Genomic DNA, 23,998 nt, shown 5'->3' on the forward strand with positions numbered 1-23,998 from the left:
GCGTGTGTCGGGAGGGAGGGGGGGGATGGAGGGGGGAGTCGCGAGGAAGATGAGGGGAGAAGTATATAGTAAGAAATGAACAAACATCGATGACAGATACGATGGATGAAATTCATTACCCCCTCCCTGACACACGCTCATGGCACGATGAAGCCGAGCCTACACCTTCGCGGAGAGCGCTCCTTGCAGGATGCTTTTGATGAACTCTCACGGTCTACCCTCCACTAGGCGTGAATGGGGGAAGACTTGGAGGAACGAGGCCATGAGAGAGGTACGTCACTTGAAGATGACCCCTCGCAGTTGGACGCCTCGGCATCCTGGATGCTCTTTGTTCTCTTGTTCCACTTTTGTGCTAGGGAAAAACACTGCCCCGGGCAGAGGCAGAATAGGCCAAAGAGGGGGAGGGAGCTGCCCATCACGAGAAAAAGAAAGCAAAAGAGTCTCGATGTATTTTCATCCATGGGGCACCGACTGCACTCGGGACGCCTGGTTACCCCATCTGACGAGCAAAGACACGGTAAGAACGAAGCCCCCCCCCCTCCCTGCAGGGTGGGGGGAGGGGGAGGGGGGGGGGGCTAGCTTTCCGAAATGGAAGCGGCGCAATGCGACGGGCGCGACGACATAGACGCCGACCGCGGTACCGAGGGACGCACTGTTGCATGAATTCGATGTCGCAACGTGCTGAAGCGGTGCCGAATGATATCCTGATCAGCGCGGTATTTCACGGCGAGCTCGCTGGCCTGTTGATCGAGGTGGCTGTCGAGCTCGCGAAGACTCGCCTCAAGCTTGTGATCCTCTTGCACCTTGAACTGCACACGGCGGCGCAGCTCCATGACCGTCTCCTCCGCAGCGACCTGCTCCTGTGACAGCTGGTGATAGCGAGTCATCACATCTTGCCATTCGGTTGTCAGAGCGCGAACGTGGTCCTCTTGCTGCTTCAGTAGCGCCTGTAGACCGTCTAGAATTGCCGCTTGCTCCCGTGCCTGCGAGTCCTCGAGTGCCACGAGATGGTCGTTTTGGTACGACAGTGTCAGGTCCGCTGTGGTGGACGCGCAGGTAGCGCCAGAGGATGTGACGTCTACTCGACCCCCATGGCTGTGAATAGCTTCCACCAAAGCGTCCATAAAGGCGGGGAGGCGCTGAACCCTATCGCGGTGTCGATTGCTGCTATCCCGCAATGTACGCAGACTATCCAGCAAGTTGTGAAGCCACTCCGCAAAGGCGCCGGAGCGAAGAGCCGAAAACGACACCCGGGCACACCCCGACACGTCCTGCAGCACATCGACGACGACACCATTCAAAAAGTCCTTCACGGAGGTGCACTTGGAATTTACTAGAGTGTTGACAAGATGAAGTATTGCCTTCACAGTTTCGTTGAAGCGCGGTGATGCTGTCTCGTTGCTGTGAAGCACAGGTGTCAGCGCGGGCAGCATGTCGCTAGCATCCGTGAGCGTAGTTGGGGCATCCCCGCCAAAGTGGCCGCGTAGAGAGGCGAACACCTCTTGCAGCTCCTTGTGTGTGCGGCGCACACAGTCGGCAGCTTCAACGATCACCTGGACCGCCTGCTTCACCCCCGCTTCGCTTGAGAGAAACTCAACACTGTCAAGTGAAGCAACCACTGACCCCAGACCACTGTGGCAGCCTGCGGGCTCGCCTACCAGCTGAGGAAGGAGGATTGTGCGGAACGCCTGCCATAGCGTCGACAATGGTGTGGAGGTCTGGAGGCGAGCCTCCTCATCCCTACACATTCCAGCCCCCCGGGCAGCCAACTGCAGCTTGGCAGCGTTGCCTTCTTCTGCCGTGGAGGCGAGTACATCCGCAAGGTATACGACTCCGTCCAAGCAGTCCATCGGGGTACTCCTGTTCAACCGCAGCAGCTCTGCCGGCCCCAGCACGGCTGCTGCACGGCGCTCTAGGGCTAAAAAGGTGTCGCTGACATGTTGCTCTAGCTGTACGATTTTCCGCTGCAACATGTCATGAGACTTCTCTAGCGAAGCCAGGCGAAACCTTTCCATGTCCCGCTCCTGCACTACGTCGTGCAACCTGCCCTCAAGGCTTTCGACCTCTCTGTGGAGCACCTTGCCACGAGCAAGGATTCCATCATCGCCATCTTGCTGCCTCACTAAAAGCTGGACAGCAGCATGCATGGCAAGTGCAACGTCTTCGAGCGATTGAAGCTCGAGTTGGTGCGAGGGCATCAGTTCGATTACAGCCGCCTTCAACGACACGGAGGACAGCAGCAAGGCGTTGGCGCGCTGCAGCAACCTGCCTTCTCGGGACTCGGCCTCTTGCCCCGCGACCGTCAAAGCGTCCATGCGGCACTGTAGGATCCTCACCTCTGCGCCAATCCCCTGTGCGTCGCTCCTCAGTCGCGCAGCCTCCTCGACCTTCGCTCGCACAGCCTGCACTGCAGCGGCCCACTGCTCTCTACTTACAGCCGCGGCATCAAACACTGGTAACTGAGCCGAGTCAACGGATAAACACAACTCCTTCGCCATGTCAGAGTACGCCTCCACTGCCATTTTGACCGCACATTTCAGCGTCCCAATCTCGTCTGCCTCGTGTAGCTCATAGTGCCGAAGCGTCTCACGAAGAGCTTTCAAGTTGTGTTCGGCAGCGTTGCACTGACTCTGAAGCTCTGCAACCGCGGCGGAGGTGTCGCTAACATTTTTCTCCAAGCGGCGTCGGGCCGCGGCGTCTGCGGCGGCAGTGCGCGCGAGCTGCGCTGACGCCTCCACCAGATGGGGCAAGCATGACACGTCCCACAGCAAAAATTGACCATCGGGGAGGAGAACAGAGCTGAGGGACTTGAGAGCATCCCAGACATGCTCTAGCTGACCTTCCAGCTCCGTCGCCCTGCCTCGCGAAATGTCGAGCTCTGTCTGTCCGCTTTCAAGTGCTAACTTATGAGCTACCTGAACAGAGTTCAGGTCGCTACGCAGTTCAGCGCACGTCACGGCCAAGGACCCGTGAGCCTGAAGAAGGCGGGGGACAAGAACAGCTTCCTGCTTCAAAATTTGCACTGCCTTTGATGAGAAGCACGTTGGATCATCGACATCTAACACCTCACCCTCGCCGAGCGATCTACGACACTCCTCCTGCACAGACACCAAGTCAAGGGCAGCAGTGACCAATGACTCGTGTGCAGTGAGGAAGGTGCAGTGCTCGGCTGATGTTTGCGCACACTGCCTCTTGGCGGCCTCTGCGCGGGCGGCCTCCTCTGTCGCCAGGCACCGCAGGTCATGCTGCTGTGAATAATAAATAGAACGGAGACGACCAGTAAGCTCCCCCGACGACAAAATGGCACGCGCAGCGCGTTCTTCCGCAAAGAGCACCTCTAGCCCCAGTGTGTCAACTTGCCTCTGGAGTTTTGGCACCACCACTTCTCGCAGCTTCGCCCATTCTCGCTGAACCTCAAAGGCGAGCTCCCCCAACGACAAGGACGCGCGTCCCCACGAGCTCTGCACCGATGGGGTGGAAAAGATGCCGGTCAACTCGCTCTCAAGTGAAGTCAGCCTCGCACACTCTTTCGTGTACGACTTGCATCTTTCTACGAGGTTCAGAGAGTGCGTGGAAAGGAAAGGCGCGGAATCTGGTAAGGCAACTGAGGCTTCATGCAGAAGTGTACGGAGATCAGCGAGCTCTTTGTCATGGCACTCAATCTTTTCCGATGCCGAGCGAGATGCCACACGAAGCTTTTCCAACTCCGCCACCACGGCGGAGACGAGAGTGGGTATGCAGGATTCGGTACTCGATAGACAATCCTGCAAACACTCACGCAACTTCTGGAAGACTCGAGCACTGTCCACTGTGTACTCAGACAGATGCTGAGCGGTGAATTCGAGGTAGTCCAGCATCGACAGTTGTGAATCCGGTGAAACAGCGGAAGGGTGAGCCGCCATTAAGCTGTGATCATCAGTAGACGGTACATCAACGCCGGCAGCAGCCAAAGCATTACGCAGCGTCTGTGCCACACGCGCTACCCCGCGGTACCACCGTTCACTTGTGCGCCAGGCGTCACTGGCAGCAAGGTGAAGATCTTGGCGTTCCTCTATCATAGCAGACACAGCCCCTACAAGCTTGCTGGGTGCTGAACCCCAGCCCACACAAGGAGGAGATACCGCACCTGTTCCAATGGCACCAGGGTGGACTTCTGTAGACGATGCCATTCCATGCGACACAGCAGCATCTGGCGAGCTCTCTGGTAGCACCGCAAGGTGCAGCTGGAAGGCTTTCTCCACAGCACTGAGAAGTGCCTCACGGGTAGCTCCCTCGGTGCAGGGGGCCGACACCGCTGCCCCAAGCAAGCGCTCTGCTTCTGCAAGCTCGCGACTCAGTCGTGAGACCTGCGCCGGAAGATCAACAAGAGCGGTACCCGGCAGCAGACGGGAGACTCCTGCCACTACAGCATGAAGCAGATGCACCTCTGTAGCGCTGGGGACCATCGTCAAGGCCCAATCCTGCACTAGCTCGCGGCGCCAACACCCTTCCCTGACCTCTAGAGACTTCTTTTCGTGATCGAGACGGTAAGCTGCGACCAGATCCACCACCTCCTCCAATGACTGCAACTGACCCAACGCCTTAAGGCACGCACTGACATCAGCGGCTTGGGATGCCTCGCGCTCCTCCGCCTTGTCGAGTCGATCCTGGGTGGCGCTCATATCTGCTCGCGCAAGTGTCAGCTTCTCTTCCAGTCGTGCAACCTCCTCCGTTGCACTCTTTAGGCGGGACTCCAACGCCGCCCGTTCACGGGCGCCGGCATCGAGGGCCTCCTCGTGTGCACGATCAGCGACAAGTTGTGCGCGCGCCGCGGACTCTCTACGCGCTTCATGCGCCGCCTCAATTGTCGCAATCGACTTTTGAAACTCCTGCAACTGCGCCTTTATCTTCTCTTGATTCTGCTCGCCGGCCTTCACAGCAGCACGCAATTCGTCGCTCTCTTGCGTCATACGGGCTATTGTCGCTTCACCAGAGCGATGTTCAGCGGCAACCCACCCACAAGCATCTAAGATGCAAGAAAAATGCTCTTGAAGCGCTTCCTTGGCTTCCCTGAAGTCCTCTAGTGAGATGGCTTGTCGCACAAGCGCAAGTACCTCTGCCATCCTCAAATGTTGTGGCCTGGGGTCGCGCTGCAGCGTCACGATGGCACCGACGTCCTCAGCAAACCTGCCAAACAGTTTCGCGACTGTGTCCCAGCGCTCCTGCAGAAGAGCCATGTTCGCATCAAGCATCGATCTCTTTTGTTGCTCGTCTATAAGCGCCAGCTCCGCTGCTTCAAAGCGTTCGCGCGCCACACCCAACTGACCCTGCAATGAGTTTTGTATCCTCACAGCCTCCTCTTCTTCCCATTTTCGCTCTTGCAGCCTCTGGAACTGACTCCGCTCCATCTGCTCCACGCGGGCGCGCACACCCTCTGTAACAACTGCCAACAATTCAGGAGAAAACTCGGTCGGTGCCACATCAGTCGCGACCTTCGCAAGTGGGGTTAGTACATCCAACGCACGCTCAACGGCTTGGACGTAACCCTGCAAGACAGTGCATATAAGTGCCGTAACGTTTCTGAGGGCACCTTCTGCCTCCTCGTACGTCACGAGCGTGTCTGTGTTTGGTAGAGCGCCGGCCCGGGTGGTGGCGTTAACCGGAACGGCGCACCGCAACGCCCCGCAGCACGCAACAATCGCTCGAATGAGATCACTTCGTTGCTGTGACACGGCAGCCAAGTCCGCCTCTGAAGAGAGAGCCTGCCGCAACTGCAAAAGCTTCCCGCATACTTGAGCGGCGAGTCGTGGCGACTGGCTGTACTCCGAAAACGACGCGGGCTCGCAGCTGCTCATAGGGGTATTGTGCAAGCCCCTGTCTTCGTCCACGGCCGACAGAGTACGGTACGTCGCCTTCAGAATGTCCACTAGCTCCCTCTGCCAGTGTACGGATTCTGAAGCCGTGGCTGCCAGCCCGCGGCACGCAACACGCAGACCCCACTCCATCGGCAGAGCAGACTGCGAGGGAATATCTAACTCGTTCCCCACACCCTCACCGCGGGGTAGCGCCCTCTGCAAAGTCGCCCAGCTCTCCCTTACCGAGGTATCGCATTCCCTCAGCAACGACATCAATGAAGATTGTGATTCCTCCCGAGCTACCGCATCGCAGCCGAGAGACAGTAGCGCGTCACAGCCGCTTCGGAGAGTCTCCGCGAGGAAAGCAAGCGATGCTTTATTCTGCTCATCGGAAACCTCGTCACCTTTGCTTCTCCGCAAAAGCGTGCTCAACTTTTCCAAAGCCACTCGCACATTCGTATCCTCATGCCAACGTATCTCCTGAGCGGCGTCTAAAGCGGCAGCACGCCACAGCTTCAGCTCCTCCAGCTCAGCCCTCAGCTCAGTGAGAGGATCCGTGGCTCCAGTTCCCGCTGCGAGCCCCAACTCCCTCAATACCGCATAACACATCCCTTTTTTCCTGTCAAAAGGATAAAAAAAACCCCAAGTCAGTCCACATCTATAGCGACTCTCGGCCTCCTCCAACTCGATTTCTTTCAACGCCAAACGCTGCGCACCAAGCGCCGCTTCCCTCCTCGAAGAGGCATCCGAAGATCGGTGCTCCGCCAGTACCTCTTCAGCTTCTGACTTCTCCTTCTCTAAGCGTGCTGCGAGGGCCTGTAGACACTCCCCAGCCGCAGCGATGTCCGCGCGGAGGGCACGCTCGCGCTCTGCAGCCTCGGCTGCCGCCTGCGCGATTGCAGCGCTCGCACTCTCGGCCGGTGCCGCGTCCGCGCCCAGCGCAGCAAGAGCCTGCGCCACGCCGTCGGTCAGCTCCTCGCGCGCAGCAGCCGTCTCCGACAGGCGCCTGTCCGCGTCACGCAGTCGGGCGTCGTGCTCCGCCCGCAGCTCCTGGCACTCGGCATCCGCCGCAGCCAGCCGCTCCTCCGCCGTAGCGATGTCCGCGCGGAGGGCACGCTCGCGCTCTGCAGCCTCGGCTGCCGCCTGCGCGATTGCAGCGCTCGCACTCTCGGCCGGTGCCGCGTCCGCGCCCAGCGCAGCAAGAGCCTGCGCCACGCCGTCGGTCAGCTCCTCGCGCGCAGCAGCCGTCTCCGACAGGCGCCTGTCCGCGTCACGCAGTCGGGCGTCGTGCTCCGCCCGCAGCTCCTGGCACTCGGCCTCCGCCGCAGCCAGCCGCTCCTCCGCCGTAGCAATGTCCGCGCGGAGGGCACGCTCGCGCTCTGCAGCCTCGGCTGCCGCCTGCGCGATCGCAGCGCTCGCACTCTCGGCCGGTGCCGCGTCCGCGCCCAGCGCAGCAAGAGCCTGCGCCACGCCGTCGGTCAGCTCCTCGCGCGCAGCAGCCGTCTCCGACAGGCGCCTGTCCGCGTCACGCAGTCGGGCGTCGTGCTCCGCCCGCAGCTCCTGGCACTCGGCATCCGCCGCAGCCAGCCGCTCCTCCGCCGCAGCGATGTCCGCGCGGAGGGCACGCTCGCGCTCTGCAGCCTCGGCTGCCGCCTGCGCGATCGCAGCGCTCGCACTCTCGGCCGGTGCCGCGTCCGCGCCCAGCGCAGCAAGAGCCTGCGCCACGCCGTCGGTCAGCTCCTCGCGCGCAGCAGCCGTCTCCGACAGGCGCCTGTCCGCGTCACGCAGTCGGGCGTCGTGCTCCGCCCGCAGCTCCTGGCACTCGGCATCCGCCGCAGCCAGCCGCTCCTCCGCCGCAGCGATGTCCGCGCGGAGGGCACGCTCGCGCTCTGCAGCCTCGGCTGCCGCCTGCGCGATTGCAGCGCTCGCACTCTCGGCCGGTGCCGCGTCCGCGCCCAGCGCAGCAAGAGCCTGCGCCACGCCGTCGGTCAGCTCCTCGCGCGCAGCAGCCGTCTCCGACAGGCGCCTGTCCGCGTCACGCAGTCGGGCGTCGTGCTCCGCCCGCAGCTCCTGGCACTCGGCATCCGCCGCAGCCAGCCGCTCCTCCGCCGCAGCGATGTCCGCGCGGAGGGCACGCTCGCGCTCTGCAGCCTCGGCTGCCGCCTGCGCGATTGCAGCGCTCGCACTCTCGGCCGGTGCCGCGTCCGCGCCCAGCGCAGCAAGAGCCTGCGCCACGCCGTCGGTCAGCTCCTCGCGCGCAGCAGCCGTCTCCGACAGGCGCCTGTCCGCGTCACGCAGTCGGGCGCCGTGCTCCGCCCGCAGCTCCTGGCACTCGGCATCCGCCGCAGCCAGCCGCGCCTCCGCCGCAGCGATGTCCGCGCGGAGGGCACGCTCGCGCTCTGCGGCCTCGGCTGCCGCCTGCGCGATTGCAGCGCTCGCACTCTCGGCCGGTGCCGCGTCCGCGCCCAGCGCAGCAAGAGCCTGCGCCACGCCGTCGGTCAGCTCCTCGCGCGCAGCAGCCGTCTCCGACAGGCGCCTGTCCGCGTCACGCAGTCGGGCGTCGTGCTCCGCCCGCAGCTCCTGGCGCTCGGCATCCGCCGCAGCCAGCCGCTCCTCCGCCGCAGCGATGTCCGCGCGGAGGGCACGCTCGCGCTCTGCAGCCTCGGCTGCCGCCTGCGCGATCGCAGCGCTCGCACTCTCGGCCGGTGCCGCGTCCGCGCCCAGCGCAGCAAGAGCCTGCGCCACGCCGTCGGTCAGCTCCTCGCGCGCAGCAGCCGTCTCCGACAGGCGCCTGTCCGCGTCACGCAGTCGGGCGTCGTGCTCCGCCCGCAGCTCCTGGCACTCGGCATCCGCCGCAGCCAGCCGCTCCTCCGCCGCAGCGATGTCCGCGCGGAGGGCACGCTCGCGCTCTGCAGCCTCGGCTGCCGCCTGCGCGATTGCAGCGCTCGCACTCTCGGCCGGTGCCGCGTCCGCGCCCAGCGCAGCAAGAGCCTGCGCCACGCCGTCGGTCAGCTCCTCGCGCGCAGCAGCCGTCTCCGACAGGCGCCTGTCCGCGTCACGCAGTCGGGCGTCGTGCTCCGCCCGCAGCTCCTGGCACTCGGCATCCGCCGCAGCCAGCCGCTCCTCCGCCGCAGCGATGTCCGCGCGGAGGGCACGCTCGCGCTCTGCAGCCTCGGCTGCCGCCTGCGCGATTGCAGCGCTCGCACTCTCGGCCGGTGCCGCGTCCGCGCCCAGCGCAGCAAGAGCCTGCGCCACGCCGTCGGTCAGCTCCTCGCGCGCAGCAGCCGTCTCCGACAGGCGCCTGTCCGCGTCACGCAGTCGGGCGTCGTGCTCCGCCCGCAGCTCCTGGCACTCGGCATCCGCCGCAGCCAGCCGCTCCTCCGCCGCAGCGATGTCCGCGCGGAGGGCACGCTCGCGCTCTGCAGCCTCGGCTGCCGCCTGCGCGATTGCAGCGCTCGCACTCTCGGCCGGTGCCGCGTCCGCGCCCAGCGCAGCAAGAGCCTGCGCCACGCCGTCGGTCAGCTCCTCGCGCGCAGCAGCCGTCTCCGACAGGCGCCTGTCCGCGTCACGCAGTCGGGCGTCGTGCTCCGCCCGCAGCTCCTGGCACTCGGCCTCCGCCGCAGCCAGCCGCTCCTCCGCCGTAGCAATGTCCGCGCGGAGGGCACGCTCGCGCTCTGCAGCCTCGGCTGCCGCCTGCGCGATTGCAGCGCTCGCACTCTCGGCCGGTGCCGCGTCCGCGCCCAGCGCAGCAAGAGCCTGCGCCACGCCGTCGGTCAGCTCCTCGCGCGCAGCAGCCGTCTCCGACAGGCGCCTGTCCGCGTCACGCAGTCGGGCGTCGTGCTCCGCCCGCAGCTCCTGGCACTCGGCATCCGCCGCAGCCAGCCGCTCCTCCGCCGTAGCAATGTCCGCGCGGAGGGCACGTTCGCGCTCTACAGCCTCGGCTGCCGCCTGCACGATCGCAGTGCTCGCACTCTCGGCCGGTGCCGCGTCCGCGCCCAGCGCAGCAAGAGCCTGCGCCACGCCGTCGGTCAGCTCCTCGCGCGCAGCAGCCGTCTCCGACAGGCGCCTGTCCGCGTCACGCAGTCGGGCGTCGTGCTCCGCCCGCAGCTCCTGGCACTCGGCATCCGCCGCAGCCAGCCGCTCCTCCGCCGTAGCGATGTCCGCGCGGAGGGCACGCTCGCGCTCTGCAGCCTCGGCTGCCGCCTGCGCGATTGCAGCGCTCGCACTCTCGGCCGGTGCCGCGTCCGCGCCCAGCGCAGCAAGAGCCTGCGCCACGCCGTCGGTCAGCTCCTCGCGCGCAGCAGCCGTCTCCGACAGGCGCCTGTCCGCGTCACGCAGTCGGGCGTCGTGCTCCGCCCGCAGCTCCTGGCACTCGGCATCCGCCGCAGCCAGCCGCTCCTCCGCCGCAGCGATGTCCGCGCGGAGGGCACGCTCGCGCTCTGCAGCCTCGGCTGCCGCCTGCGCGATTGCAGCGCTCGCACTCTCGGCCGGTGCCGCGTCCGCGCCCAGCGCAGCAAGAGCCTGCGCCACGCCGTCGGTCAGCTCCTCGCGCGCAGCAGCCGTCTCCGACAGGCGCCTGTCCGCGTCACGCAGTCGGGCGTCGTGCTCCGCCCGCAGCTCCTGGCACTCGGCATCCGCCGCAGCCAGCCGCTCCTCCGCCGCAGCGATGTCCGCGCGGAGGGCACGCTCGCGCTCTGCAGCCTCGGCTGCCGCCTGCGCGATTGCAGCGCTCGCACTCTCGGCCGGTGCCGCGTCCGCGCCCAGCGCAGCAAGAGCCTGCGCCACGCCGTCGGTCAGCTCCTCGCGCGCAGCAGCCGTCTCCGACAGGCGCCTGTCCGCGTCACGCAGTCGGGCGTCGTGCTCCGCCCGCAGCTCCTGGCACTCGGCCTCCGCCGCAGCCAGCCGCTCCTCCGCCGTAGCGATGTCCGCGCGGAGGGCACGCTCGCGCTCTGCAGCCTCGGCTGCCGCCTGCGCGATTGCAGCGCTCGCACTCTCGGCCGGTGCCGCGTCCGCGCCCAGCGCAGCAAGAGCCTGCGCCACGCCGTCGGTCAGCTCCTCGCGCGCAGCAGCCGTCTCCGACAGGCGCCTGTCCGCGTCACGCAGTCGGGCGTCGTGCTCCGCCCGCAGCTCCTGGCACTCGGCATCCGCCGCAGCCAGCCGCTCCTCCGCCGCAGCGATGTCCGCGCGGAGGGCACGCTCGCGCTCTGCAGCCTCGGCTGCCGCCTGCGCGATTGCAGCGCTCGCACTCTCGGCCGGTGCCGCGTCCGCGCCCAGCGCAGCAAGAGCCTGCGCCACGCCGTCGGTCAGCTCCTCGCGCGCAGCAGCCGTCTCCGACAGGCGCCTGTCCGCGTCACGCAGTCGGGCGTCGTGCTCCGCCCGCAGCTCCTGGCACTCGGCATCCGCCGCAGCCAGCCGCTCCTCCGCCGCAGCGATGTCCGCGCGGAGGGCACGCTCGCGCTCTGCAGCCTCGGCTGCCGCCTGCGCGATTGCAGCGCTCGCACTCTCGGCCGGTGCCGCGTCCGCGCCCAGCGCAGCAAGAGCCTGCGCCACGCCGTCGGTCAGCTCCTCGCGCGCAGCAGCCGTCTCCGACAGGCGCCTGTCCGCGTCACGCAGTCGGGCGTCGTGCTCCGCCCGCAGCTCCTGGCACTCGGCATCCGCCGCAGCCAGCCGCTCCTCCGCCGTAGCAATGTCCGCGCGGAGGGCACGCTCGCGCTCTACAGCCTCGGCTGCCGCCTGCACGATCGCAGTGCTCGCACTCTCGGCCGGTGCCGCGTCCGCGCCCAGCGCAGCAAGAGCCTGCGCCACGCCGTCGGTCAGCTCCTCGCGCGCAGCAGCCGTCTCCGACAGGCGCCTGTCCGCGTCACGCAGTCGGGCGTCGTGCTCCGCCCGCAGCTCCTGGCACTCGGCATCCGCCGCAGCCAGCCGCTCCTCCGCCGCAGCGATGTCCGCGCGGAGGGCACGCTCGCGCTCTGCGGCCTCGGCTGCCGCCTGCGCGATTGCAGCGCTCGCACTCTCGGCCGGTGCCGCGTCCGCGCCCAGCGCAGCAAGAGCCTGCGCCACGCCGTCGGTCAGCTCCTCGCGCGCAGCAGCCGTCTCCGACAGGCGCCTGTCCGCGTCACGCAGTCGGGCGTCGTGCTCCGCCCGCAGCTCCTGGCACTCGGCATCCGCCGCAGCCAGCCGCTCCTCCGCCGCAGCGATGTCCGCGCGGAGGGCACGCTCGCGCTCTGCGGCCTCGGCTGCCGCCTGCGCGATTGCAGCGCTCGCACTCTCGGCCGGTGCCGCGTCCGCGCCCAGCGCAGCAAGAGCCTGCGCCACGCCGTCGGTCAGCTCCTCGCGCGCAGCAGCCGTCTCCGACAGGCGCCTGTCCGCGTCACGCAGTCGGGCGTCGTGCTCCGCCCGCAGCTCCTGGCACTCGGCCTCCGCCGCAGCCAGCCGCTCCTCCGCCGTAGCAATGTCCGCGCGGAGGGCACGCTCGCGCTCTGCGGCCTCGGCTGCCGCCTGCGCGATTGCAGCGCTCGCACTCTCGGCCGGTGCCGCGTCCGCGCCCAGCGCAGCAAGAGCCTGCGCCACGCCGTCGGTCAGCTCCTCGCGCGCAGCAGCCGTCTCCGACAGGCGCCTGTCCGCGTCACGCAGTTGGGCGCCGTGCTCCGCCCGCAGCTCCTGGCACTCGGCGTCCGCCGCAGCCAGCCGCGCCTCCGCCGCAGCGATGTCCGCGCGGAGGGCACGCTCGCGCTCTGCGGCCTCGGCTGCCGCCTGCGCGATTGCAGCGCTCGCACTCTCGGCCGGTGCCGCGTCCGCGCCCAGCGCAGCAAGAGCCTGCGCCACGCCGTCGGTCAGCTCCTCGCGCGCAGCAGCCGTCTCCGACAGGCGCCTGTCCGCGTCACGCAGTTGGGCGCCGTGCTCCGCCCGCAGCTCCTGGCACTCGGCCTCCGCCGCAGCCAGCCGCTCCTCCGCCGTAGCAATGTCCGCGCGGAGGGCACGCTCGCGCTCTGCAGCCTCGGCTGCCGCCTGCACGATCGCAGCGCTCGCACTCTCGGCCGGTGCCGCGTCCGCGCCCAGCGCAGCAAGAGCCTGCGCCACGCCGTCGGTCAGCTCCTCGCGCGCAGCAGCCGTCTCCGACAGGCGCCTGTCCGCGTCACGCAGTCGGGCGTCGTGCTCCGCCCGCAGCTCCTGGCGCTCGGCATCCGCCGCAGCCAGCCGCTCCTCCGCCGCAGCGATGTCCGCGCGGAGGGCACGCTCGCGCTCTGCAGCCTCGGCTGCCGCCTGCGCGATCGCAGCGCTCGCACTCTCGGCCGGTGCCGCGTCCGCGCCCAGCGCAGCAAGAGCCTGCGCCACGCCGTCGGTCAGCTCCTCGCGCGCAGCAGCCGTCTCCGACAGGCGCCTGTCCGCGTCACGCAGTCGGGCGTCGTGCTCCGCCCGCAGCTCCTGGCACTCGGCATCCGCCGCAGCCAGCCGCTCCTCCGCCGCAGCGATGTCCGCGCGGAGGGCACGCTCGCGCTCTGCAGCCTCGGCTGCCGCCTGCGCGATCGCAGCGCTCGCACTCTCGGCCGGTGCCGCGTCCGCGCCCAGCGCAGCAAGAGCCTGCGCCACGCCGTCGGTCAGCTCCTCGCGCGCAGCAGCCGTCTCCGACAGGCGCCTGTCCGCGTCACGCAGTCGGGCGTCGTGCTCCGCCCGCAGCTCCTGGCACTCGGCATCCGCCGCAGCCAGCCGCTCCTCCGCCGCAGCGATGTCCGCGCGGAGGGCACGCTCGCGCTCTGCAGCCTCGGCTGCCGCCTGCGCGATTGCAGCGCTCGCACTCTCGGCCGGTGCCGCGTCCGCGCCCAGCGCAGCAAGAGCCTGCGCCACGCCGTCGGTCAGCTCCTCGCGCGCAGCAGCCGTCTCCGACAGGCGCCTGTCCGCGTCACGCAGTCGGGCGTCGTGCTCCGCCCGCAGCTCCTGGCACTCGGCATCCGCCGCAGCCAGCCGCTCCTCCGCCGCAGCGATGTCCGCGCGGAGGGCACGCTCGCGCTCTGCAGCCTCGGCTGCCGCCTGCGCGATTGCAGCGCTCGCACTCTCGGCCGGTGCCGCGTCCGCGCCCAGCGCAGCAAGAGCCTGCGCCACGCCGTCGGTCAGCTCCTCGCGCGCAGCAGCCGTCTCCGACAGGCGCCTGTCCGCGTCACGCAGTTGGGCGCCGTGCTCCGCCCGCAGCTCCTGGCACTCGGCATCCGCCGCAGCCAGCCGCGCCTCCGCCGCAGCGATGTCCGCGCGGAGGGCACGCTCGCGCTCTGCGGCCTCGGCTGCCGCCTGCGCGATTGCAGCGCTCGCACTCTCGGCCGGTGCCGCGTCCGCGCCCAGCGCAGCAAGAGCCTGCGCCACGCCGTCGGTCAGCTCCTCGCGCGCAGCAGCCGTCTCCGACAGGCGCCTGTCCGCGTCACGCAGTCGGGCGTCGTGCTCCGCCCGCAGCTCCTGGCACTCGGCATCCGCCGCAGCCAGCCGCGCCTCCGCCGCAGCGATGTCCGCGCGGAGGGCACGCTCGCGCTCTGCAGCCTCGGCTGCCGCCTGCGCGATTGCAGCGCTCGCACTCTCGGCCGGTGCCGCGTCCGCGCCCAGCGCAGCAAGAGCCTGCGCCACGCCGTCGGTCAGCTCCTCGCGCGCAGCAGCCGTCTCCGACAGGCGCCTGTCCGCGTCACGCAGTCGGGCGTCGTGCTCCGCCCGCAGCTCCTGGCACTCGGCCTCCGCCGCAGCCAGCCGCTCCTCCGCCGTAGCAATGTCCGCGCGGAGGGCACGCTCGCGCTCTGCGGCCTCGGCTGCCGCCTGCGCGATTGCAGCGCTCGCACTCTCGGCCGGTGCCGCGTCCGCGCCCAGCGCAGCAAGAGCCTGCGCCACGCCGTCGGTCAGCTCCTCGCGCGCAGCAGCCGTCTCCGACAGGCGCCTGTCCGCGTCACGCAGTCGGGCGTCGTGCTCCGCCCGCAGCTCCTGGCACTCGGCATCCGCCGCAGCCAGCCGCTCCTCCGCCGCAGCGATGTCCGCGCGGAGGGCACGCTCGCGCTCTGCAGCCTCGGCTGCCGCCTGCGCGATTGCAGCGCTCGCACTCTCGGCCGGTGCCGCGTCCGCGCCCAGCGCAGCAAGAGCCTGCGCCACGCCGTCGGTCAGCTCCTCGCGCGCAGCAGCCGTCTCCGACAGGCGCCTGTCCGCGTCACGCAGTCGGGCGTCGTGCTCCGCCCGCAGCTCCTGGCACTCGGCATCCGCCGCAGCCAGCCGCTCCTCCGCCGCAGCGATGTCCGCGCGGAGGGCACGCTCGCGCTCTGCAGCCTCGGCTGCCGCCTGCGCGATTGCAGCGCTCGCACTCTCGGCCGGTGCCGCGTCCGCGCCCAGCGCAGCAAGAGCCTGCGCCACGCCGTCGGTCAGCTCCTCGCGCGCAGCAGCCGTCTCCGACAGGCGCCTGTCCGCGTCACGCAGTCGGGCGTCGTGCTCCGCCCGCAGCTCCTGGCACTCGGCATCCGCCGCAGCCAGCCGCTCCTCCGCCGCAGCGATGTCCGCGCGGAGGGCACGCTCGCGCTCTGCAGCCTCGGCTGCCGCCTGCGCGATTGCAGCGCTCGCACTCTCGGCCGGTGCCGCGTCCGCGCCCAGCGCAGCAAGAGCCTGCGCCACGCCGTCGGTCAGCTCCTCGCGCGCAGCAGCCGTCTCCGACAGGCGCCTGTCCGCGTCACGCAGTTGGGCGCCGTGCTCCGCCCGCAGCTCCTGGCACTCGGCATCCGCCGCAGCCAGCCGCGCCTCCGCCGCAGCGATGTCCGCGCGGAGGGCACGCTCGCGCTCTGCGGCCTCGGCTGCCGCCTGCGCGATTGCAGCGCTCGCACTCTCGGCCGGTGCCGCGTCCGCGCCCAGCGCAGCAAGAGCCTGCGCCACGCCGTCGGTCAGCTCCTCGCGCGCAGCAGCCGTCTCCGACAGGCGCCTGTCCGCGTCACGCAGTCGGGCGTCGTGCTCCGCCCGCAGCTCCTGGCACTCGGCATCCGCCGCAGCCAGCCGCGCCTCCGCCGCAGCGATGTCCGCGCGGAGGGCACGCTCGCGCTCTACGGCCTCGGCTGCCGCCAGCGCGATCGCAGCGCTCGCACTCTCGGCCGGTGCCGCGTCCGCGCCCAGCGCAGCAAGAGCCTGCGCCACGCCGTCGGTCAGCTCCTCGCGCGCAGCAGCCGTCTCCGACAGGCGCCTGTCCGCGTCACGCAGTCGGGCGTCGTGCTCCGCCCGCAGCTCCTGGCACTCGGCATCCGCCGCAGCCAGCCGCGCCTCCGCCGCAGCGATGTCCGCGCGGAGGGCACGCTCGCGCTCTGCAGCCTCGGCTGCCGCCTGCACGATCGCAGTGCTCGCACTCTCGGCCGGTGCCGCGTCCGCGCCCAGCGCAGCAAGAGCCTGCGCCACGCCGTCGGTCAGCTCCTCGCGCGCAGCAGCCGTCTCCGACAGGCGCCTGTCCGCGTCACGCAGTCGGGCGTCGTGCTCCGCCCGCAGCTCCTGGCACTCGGCATCCGCCGCAGCCAGCCGCTCCTCCGCCGTAGCGATGTCCGCGCGGAGGGCACGCTCGCGCTCTGCAGCCTCGGCTGCCGCCTGCGCGATTGCAGCGCTCGCACTCTCGGCCGGTGCCGCGTCCGCGCCCAGCGCAGCAAGAGCCTGCGCCACGCCGTCGGTCAGCTCCTCGCGCGCAGCAGCCGTCTCCGACAGGCGCCTGTCCGCGTCACGCAGTCGGGCGTCGTGCTCCGCCCGCAGCTCCTGGCACTCGGCATCCGCCGCAGCCAGCCGCTCCTCCGCCGCAGCGATGTCCGCGCGGAGGGCACGCTCGCGCTCTGCAGCCTCGGCTGCCGCCTGCGCGATTGCAGCGCTCGCACTCTCGGCCGGTGCCGCGTCCGCGCCCAGCGCAGCAAGAGCCTGCGCCACGCCGTCGGTCAGCTCCTCGCGCGCAGCAGCCGTCTCCGACAGGCGCCTGTCCGCGTCACGCAGTCGGGCGTCGTGCTCCGCCCGCAGCTCCTGGCACTCGGCCTCCGCCGCAGCCAGCCGCTCCTCCGCCGTAGCAATGTCCGCGCGGAGGGCACGCTCGCGCTCTGCAGCCTCGGCTGCCGCCTGCGCGATCGCAGCGCTCGCACTCTCGGCCGGTGCCGCGTCCGCGCCCAGCGCAGCAAGAGCCTGCGCCACGCCGTCGGTCAGCTCCTCGCGCGCAGCAGCCGTCTCCGACAGGCGCCTGTCCGCGTCACGCAGTCGGGCGTCGTGCTCCGCCCGCAGCTCCTGGCACTCGGCATCCGCCGCAGCCAGCCGCTCCTCCGCCGCAGCGATGTCCGCGCGGAGGGCACGCTCGCGCTCTGCAGCCTCGGCTGCCGCCTGCGCGATCGCAGCGCTCGCACTCTCGGCCGGTGCCGCGTCCGCGCCCAGCGCAGCAAGAGCCTGCGCCACGCCGTCGGTCAGCTCCTCGCGCGCAGCAGCCGTCTCCGACAGGCGCCTGTCCGCGTCACGCAGTCGGGCGTCGTGCTCCGCCCGCAGCTCCTGGCACTCGGCATCCGCCGCAGCCAGCCGCTCCTCCGCCGCAGCGATGTCCGCGCGGAGGGCACGCTCGCGCTCTGCAGCCTCGGCTGCCGCCTGCGCGATCGCAGCGCTCGCACTCTCGGCCGGTGCCGCGTCCGCGCCCAGCGCAGCAAGAGCCTGCGCCACGCCGTCGGTCAGCTCCTCGCGCGCAGCAGCCGTCTCCGACAGGCGCCTGTCCGCGTCACGCAGTCGGGCGTCGTGCTCCGCCCGCAGCTCCTGGCACTCGGCATCCGCCGCAGCCAGCCGCTCCTCCGCCGCAGCGATGTCCGCGCGGAGGGCACGCTCGCGCTCTGCAGCCTCGGCTGCCGCCTGCGCGATTGCAGCGCTCGCACTCTCGGCCGGTGCCGCGTCCGCGCCCAGCGCAGCAAGAGCCTGCGCCACGCCGTCGGTCAGCTCCTCGCGCGCAGCAGCCGTCTCCGACAGGCGCCTGTCCGCGTCACGCAGTCGGGCGTCGTGCTCCGCCCGCAGCTCCTGGCACTCGGCATCCGCCGCAGCCAGCCGCTCCTCCGCCGCAGCGATGTCCGCGCGGAGGGCACGCTCGCGCTCTGCAGCCTCGGCTGCCGCCTGCGCGATTGCAGCGCTCGCACTCTCGGCCGGTGCCGCGTCCGCGCCCAGCGCAGCAAGAGCCTGCGCCACGCCGTCGGTCAGCTCCTCGCGCGCAGCAGCCGTCTCCGACAGGCGCCTGTCCGCGTCACGCAGTCGGGCGTCGTGCTCCGCCCGCAGCTCCTGGCACTCGGCATCCGCCGCAGCCAGCCGCGCCTCCGCCGCAGCGATGTCCGCGCGGAGGGCACGCTCGCGCTCTGCAGCCTCGGCTGCCGCCTGCGCGATTGCAGCGCTCGCACTCTCGGCCGGTGCCGCGTCCGCGCCCAGCGCAGCAAGAGCCTGCGCCACGCCGTCGGTCAGCTCCTCGCGCGCAGCAGCCGTCTCCGACAGGCGCCTGTCCGCGTCACGCAGTCGGGCGTCGTGCTCCGCCCGCAGCTCCTGGCACTCGGCCTCCGCCGCAGCCAGCCGCTCCTCCGCCGCAGCCATGTCCGCGCAGAGGGCACGCTCGCGCTCTGCAGCCTCGGCTGCCGCCTGCGCGATCGCAGCGCTCGCACTCTCGGCCGGTGCCGCGTCCGCGCCCAGCGCAGCAAGAGCCTGCGCCACGCCGTCGGTCAGCTCCTCGCGCGCAGCAGCCGTCTCCGACAGGCGCCTGTCCGCGTCACGCAGTCGGGCGTCGTGCTCCGCCCGCAGCTCCTGGCACTCGGCATCCGCCGCAGCCAGCCGCTCCTCCGCCGCAGCGATGTCCGCGCGGAGGGCACGCTCGCGCTCTGCAGCCTCGGCTGCCGCCTGCGCGATTGCAGCGCTCGCACTCTCGGCCGGTGCCGCGTCCGCGCCCAGCGCAGCAAGAGCCTGCGCCACGCCGTCGGTCAGCTCCTCGCGCGCAGCAGCCGTCTCCGACAGGCGCCTGTCCGCGTCACGCAGTCGGGCGTCGTGCTCCGCCCGCAGCTCCTGGCACTCGGCATCCGCCGCAGCCAGCCGCTCCTCCGCCGCAGCGATGTCCGCGCGGAGGGCACGCTCGCGCTCTGCAGCCTCGGCTGCCGCCTGCGCGATTGCAGCGCTCGCACTCTCGGCCGGTGCCGCGTCCGCGCCCAGCGCAGCAAGAGCCTGCGCCACGCCGTCGGTCAGCTCCTCGCGCGCAGCAGCCGTCTCCGACAGGCGCCTGTCCGCGTCACGCAGTCGGGCGTCGTGCTCCGCCCGCAGCTCCTGGCACTCGGCATCCGCCGCAGCCAGCCGCTCCTCCGCCGCAGCGATGTCCGCGCGGAGGGCACGCTCGCGCTCTGCGGCCTCGGCTGCCGCCTGCGCGATTGCAGCGCTCGCACTCTCGGCCGGTGCCGCGTCCGCGCCCAGCGCAGCAAGAGCCTGCGCCACGCCGTCGGTCAGCTCCTCGCGCGCAGCAGCCGTCTCCGACAGGCGCCTGTCCGCGTCACGCAGTCGGGCGTCGTGCTCCGCCCGCAGCTCCTGGCACTCGGCATCCGCCGCAGCCAGCCGCGCCTCCGCCGCAGCGATGTCCGCGCGGAGGGCACGCTCGCGCTCTGCGGCCTCGGCTGCCGCCTGCGCGATTGCAGCGCTCGCACTCTCGGCCGGTGCCGCGTCCGCGCCCAGCGCAGCAAGAGCCTGCGCCACGCCGTCGGTCAGCTCCTCGCGCGCAGCAGCCGTCTCCGACAGGCGCCTGTCCGCGTCACGCAGTCGGGCGTCGTGCTCCGCCCGCAGCTCCTGGCACTCGGCATCCGCCGCAGCCAGCCGCGCCTCCGCCGCAGCGATGTCCGCGCGGAGGGCACGCTCGCGCTCTGCGGCCTCGGCTGCCGCCTGCGCGATCGCAGCGCTCGCACTCTCGGCCGGTGCCGCGTCCGCGCCCAGCGCAGCAAGAGCCTGCGCCACGCCGTCGGTCAGCTCCTCGCGCGCAGCAGCCGTCTCCGACAGGCGCCTGTCCGCGTCACGCAGTCGGGCGTCGTGCTCCGCCCGCAGCTCCTGGCACTCGGCATCCGCCGCAGCCAGCCGCGCCTCCGCCGCAGCGATGTCCGCGCGGAGGGCACGCTCGCGCTCTGCAGCCTCGGCTGCCGCCTGCGCGATCGCAGCGCTCGCACTCTCGGCCGGTGCCGCGTCCGCGCCCAGCGCAGCAAGAGCCTGCGCCACGCCGTCGGTCAGCTCCTCGCGCGCAGCAGCCGTCTCCGACAGGCGCCTGTCCGCGTCACGCAGTCGGGCGTCGTGCTCCGCCCGCAGCTCCTGGCACTCGGCATCCGCCGCAGCCAGCCGCTCCTCCGCCGCAGCGATGTCCGCGCGGAGGGCACGCTCGCGCTCTGCAGCCTCGGCTGCCGCCTGCGCGATTGCAGCGCTCGCACTCTCGGCCGGTGCCGCGTCCGCGCCCAGCGCAGCAAGAGCCTGCGCCACGCCGTCGGTCAGCTCCTCGCGCGCAGCAGCCGTCTCCGACAGGCGCCTGTCCGCGTCACGCAGTCGGGCGTCGTGCTCCGCCCGCAGCTCCTGGCACTCGGCATCCGCCGCAGCCAGCCGCTCCTCCGCCGCAGCGATGTCCGCGCGGAGGGCACGCTCGCGCTCTGCAGCCTCGGCTGCCGCCTGCGCGATTGCAGCGCTCGCACTCTCGGCCGGTGCCGCGTCCGCGCCCAGCGCAGCAAGAGCCTGCGCCACGCCGTCGGTCAGCTCCTCGCGCGCAGCAGCCGTCTCCGACAGGCGCCTGTCCGCGTCACGCAGTCGGGCGTCGTGCTCCGCCCGCAGCTCCTGGCACTCGGCCTCCGCCGCAGCCAGCCGCTCCTCCGCCGCAGCGATGTCCGCGCGGAGGGCACGCTCGCGCTCTGCAGCCTCGGCTGCCGCCTGCGCGATTGCAGCGCTCGCACTCTCGGCCGGTGCCGCGTCCGCGCCCAGCGCAGCAAGAGCCTGCGCCACGCCGTCGGTCAGCTCCTCGCGCGCAGCAGCCGTCTCCGACAGGCGCCTGTCCGCGTCACGCAGTCGGGCGTCGTGCTCCGCCCGCAGCTCCTGGCACTCGGCATCCGCCGCAGCCAGCCGCTCCTCCGCCGCAGCGATGTCCGCGCGGAGGGCACGCTCGCGCTCTGCAGCCTCGGCTGCCGCCTGCGCGATTGCAGCGCTCGCACTCTCGGCCGGTGCCGCGTCCGCGCCCAGCGCAGCAAGAGCCTGCGCCACGCCGTCGGTCAGCTCCTCGCGCGCAGCAGCCGTCTCCGACAGGCGCCTGTCCGCGTCACGCAGTCGGGCGTCGTGCTCCGCCCGCAGCTCCTGGCACTCGGCATCCGCCGCAGCCAGCCGCTCCTCCGCCGCAGCGATGTCCGCGCGGAGGGCACGCTCGCGCTCTGCAGCCTCGGCTGCCGCCTGCGCGATTGCAGCGCTCGCACTCTCGGCCGGTGCCGCGTCCGCGCCCAGCGCAGCAAGAGCCTGCGCCACGCCGTCGGTCAGCTCCTCGCGCGCAGCAGCCGTCTCCGACAGGCGCCTGTCCGCGTCACGCAGTCGGGCGTCGTGCTCCGCCCGCAGCTCCTGGCACTCGGCATCCGCCGCAGCCAGCCGCTCCTCCGCCGCAGCGATGTCCGCGCGGAGGGCACGCTCGCGCTCTGCAGCCTCGGCTGCCGCCTGCACGATCGCAGCGCTCGCACTCTCGGCCGGTGCCGCGTCCGCGCCCAGCGCAGCAAGAGCCTGCGCCACGCCGTCGGTCAGCTCCTCGCGCGCAGCAGCCGTCTCCGACAGGCGCCTGTCCGCGTCACGCAGTCGGGCGTCGTGCTCCGCCCGCAGCTCCTGGCACTCGGCATCCGCCGCAGCCAGCCGCTCCTCCGCCGCAGCGATGTCCGCGCGGAGGGCACGCTCGCGCTCTGCGGCCTCGGCTGCCGCCTGCGCGATTGCAGCGCTCGCACTCTCGGCCGGTGCCGCGTCCGCGCCCAGCGCAGCAAGAGCCTGCGCCACGCCGTCGGTCAGCTCCTCGCGCGCAGCAGCCGTCTCCGACAGGCGCCTGTCCGCGTCACGCAGTCGGGCGTCGTGCTCCGCCCGCAGCTCCTGGCACTCGGCATCCGCCGCAGCCAGCCGCTCCTCCGCCGCAGCGATGTCCGCGCGGAGGGCACGCTCGCGCTCTGCAGCCTCGGCTGCCGCCTGCGCGATTGCAGCGCTCGCACTCTCGGCCGGTGCCGCGTCCGCGCCCAGCGCAGCAAGAGCCTGCGCCACGCCGTCGGTCAGCTCCTCGCGCGCAGCAGCCGTCTCCGACAGGCGCCTGTCCGCGTCACGCAGTCGGGCGTCGTGCTCCGCCCGCAGCTCCTGGCACTCGGCATCCGCCGCAGCCAGCCGCTCCTCCGCCGCAGCGATGTCCGCGCGGAGGGCACGCTCGCGCTCTGCGGCCTCGGCTGCCGCCTGCGCGATTGCAGCGCTCGCACTCTCGGCCGGTGCCGCGTCCGCGCCCAGCGCAGCAAGAGCCTGCGCCACGCCGTCGGTCAGCTCCTCGCGCGCAGCAGCCGTCTCCGACAGGCGCCTGTCCGCGTCACGCAGTCGGGCGTCGTGCTCCGCCCGCAGCTCCTGGCACTCGGCCTCCGCCGCAGCCAGCCGCTCCTCCGCCGTAGCAATGTCCGCGCGGAGGGCACGCTCGCGCTCTGCGGCCTCGGCTGCCGCCTGCGCGATTGCAGCGCTCGCACTCTCGGCCGGTGCCGCGTCCGCGCCCAGCGCAGCAGAGCCTGCGCCACGCCGTCGGTCAGCTCCTCGCGCGCAGCAGCCGTCTCCGACAGGCGCCTGTCCGCGTCACGCAGTCGGGCGTCGTGCTCCGCCCGCAGCTCCTGGCACTCGGCATCCGCCGCAGCCAGCCGCTCCTCCGCCGCAGCGATGTCCGCGCAGAGGGCACGCTCGCGCTCTACAGCCTCGGCTGCCGCCTGCGCGATTGCAGCGCTCGCACTCTCGGCCGGTGCCGCGTCCGCGCCCAGCGCAGCAAGAGCCTGCGCCACGCCGTCGGTCAGCTCCTCGTGCGCAGCAGCCGTCTCCGACAGGCGCCTGTCCGCGTCACGCAGTCGGGCGTCGTGCTCCGCCCGCAGCTCCTGGCACTCGGCCTCCGCCGCAGCCAGCCGCTCCTCCGCCGCAGCGATGTCCGCGCGGAGGGCACGCTCGCGCTCTGCAGCCTCGGCTGCCGCCTGCGCGATCGCAGCGCTCGCACTCTCGGCCGGTGCCGCGTCCGCGCCCAGCGCAGCAAGAGCCTGCGCCACGCCGTCGGTCAGCTCCTCGCGCGCAGCAGCCGTCTCCGACAGGCGCCTGTCCGCGTCACGCAGTCGGGCGTCGTGCTCCGCCCGCAGCTCCTGGCACTCGGCATCCGCCGCAGCCAGCCGCTCCTCCGCCGCAGCGATGTCCGCGCGGAGGGCACGCTCGCGCTCTGCAGCCTCGGCTGCCGCCTGCGCGATTGCAGCGCTCGCACTCTCGGCCGGTGCCGCGTCCGCGCCCAGCGCAGCAAGAGCCTGCGCCACGCCGTCGGTCAGCTCCTCGCGCGCAGCAGCCGTCTCCGACAGGCGCCTGTCCGCGTCACGCAGTCGGGCGTCGTGCTCCGCCCGCAGCTCCTGGCACTCGGCCTCCGCCGCAGCCAGCCGCTCCTCCGCCGTAGCGATGTCCGCGCGGAGGGCACGCTCGCGCTCTGCAGCCTCGGCTGCCGCCTGCGCGATTGCAGCGCTCGCACTCTCGGCCGGTGCCGCGTCCGCGCCCAGCGCAGCAAGAGCCTGCGCCACGCCGTCGGTCAGCTCCTCGCGCGCAGCAGCCGTCTCCGACAGGCGCCTGTCCGCGTCACGCAGTCGGGCGTCGTGCTCCGCCCGCAGCTCCTGGCACTCGGCATCCGCCGCAGCCAGCCGCTCCTCCGCCGCAGCGATGTCCGCGCGGAGGGCACGCTCGCGCTCTGCAGCCTCGGCTGCCGCCTGCGCGATTGCAGCGCTCGCACTCTCGGCCGGTGCCGCGTCCGCGCCCAGCGCAGCAAGAGCCTGCGCCACGCCGTCGGTCAGCTCCTCGCGCGCAGCAGCCGTCTCCGACAGGCGCCTGTCCGCGTCACGCAGTCGGGCGTCGTGCTCCGCCCGCAGCTCCTGGCACTCGGCGTCCGCCGCAGCCAGCCG

General features: G+C 71.1%; 1 protein-coding gene across 1 annotated transcript in view; it reads right to left on the minus strand.

The window, feature by feature from the left end:
* Nucleotides 1-575: 575 nt before the first annotated feature.
* The window catches only part of JKF63_00802 (uncharacterized protein), a gene marked incomplete at both ends in the record, with an annotated part of 29,873 nt that continues 6,450 nt past the window's right edge, over nt 576-23,998 (minus strand). Inside the window, 3 exons of the mRNA XM_067896851.1 lie at nt 576-20,597; nt 20,628-20,852; nt 22,922-23,088. Of these exons, the coding sequence (XP_067753008.1) occupies nt 576-20,597; nt 20,628-20,852; nt 22,922-23,088 (20,414 nt within the window). The remainder of the gene's footprint in view (nt 20,598-20,627; nt 20,853-22,921; nt 23,089-23,998) is intronic.

The sequence above is a fragment of the Porcisia hertigi genome, chromosome 36, assembly GCF_017918235.1.
Source record: "Porcisia hertigi strain C119 chromosome 36, whole genome shotgun sequence".
NCBI lineage: Eukaryota > Euglenozoa > Kinetoplastea > Trypanosomatida > Trypanosomatidae > Porcisia > Porcisia hertigi.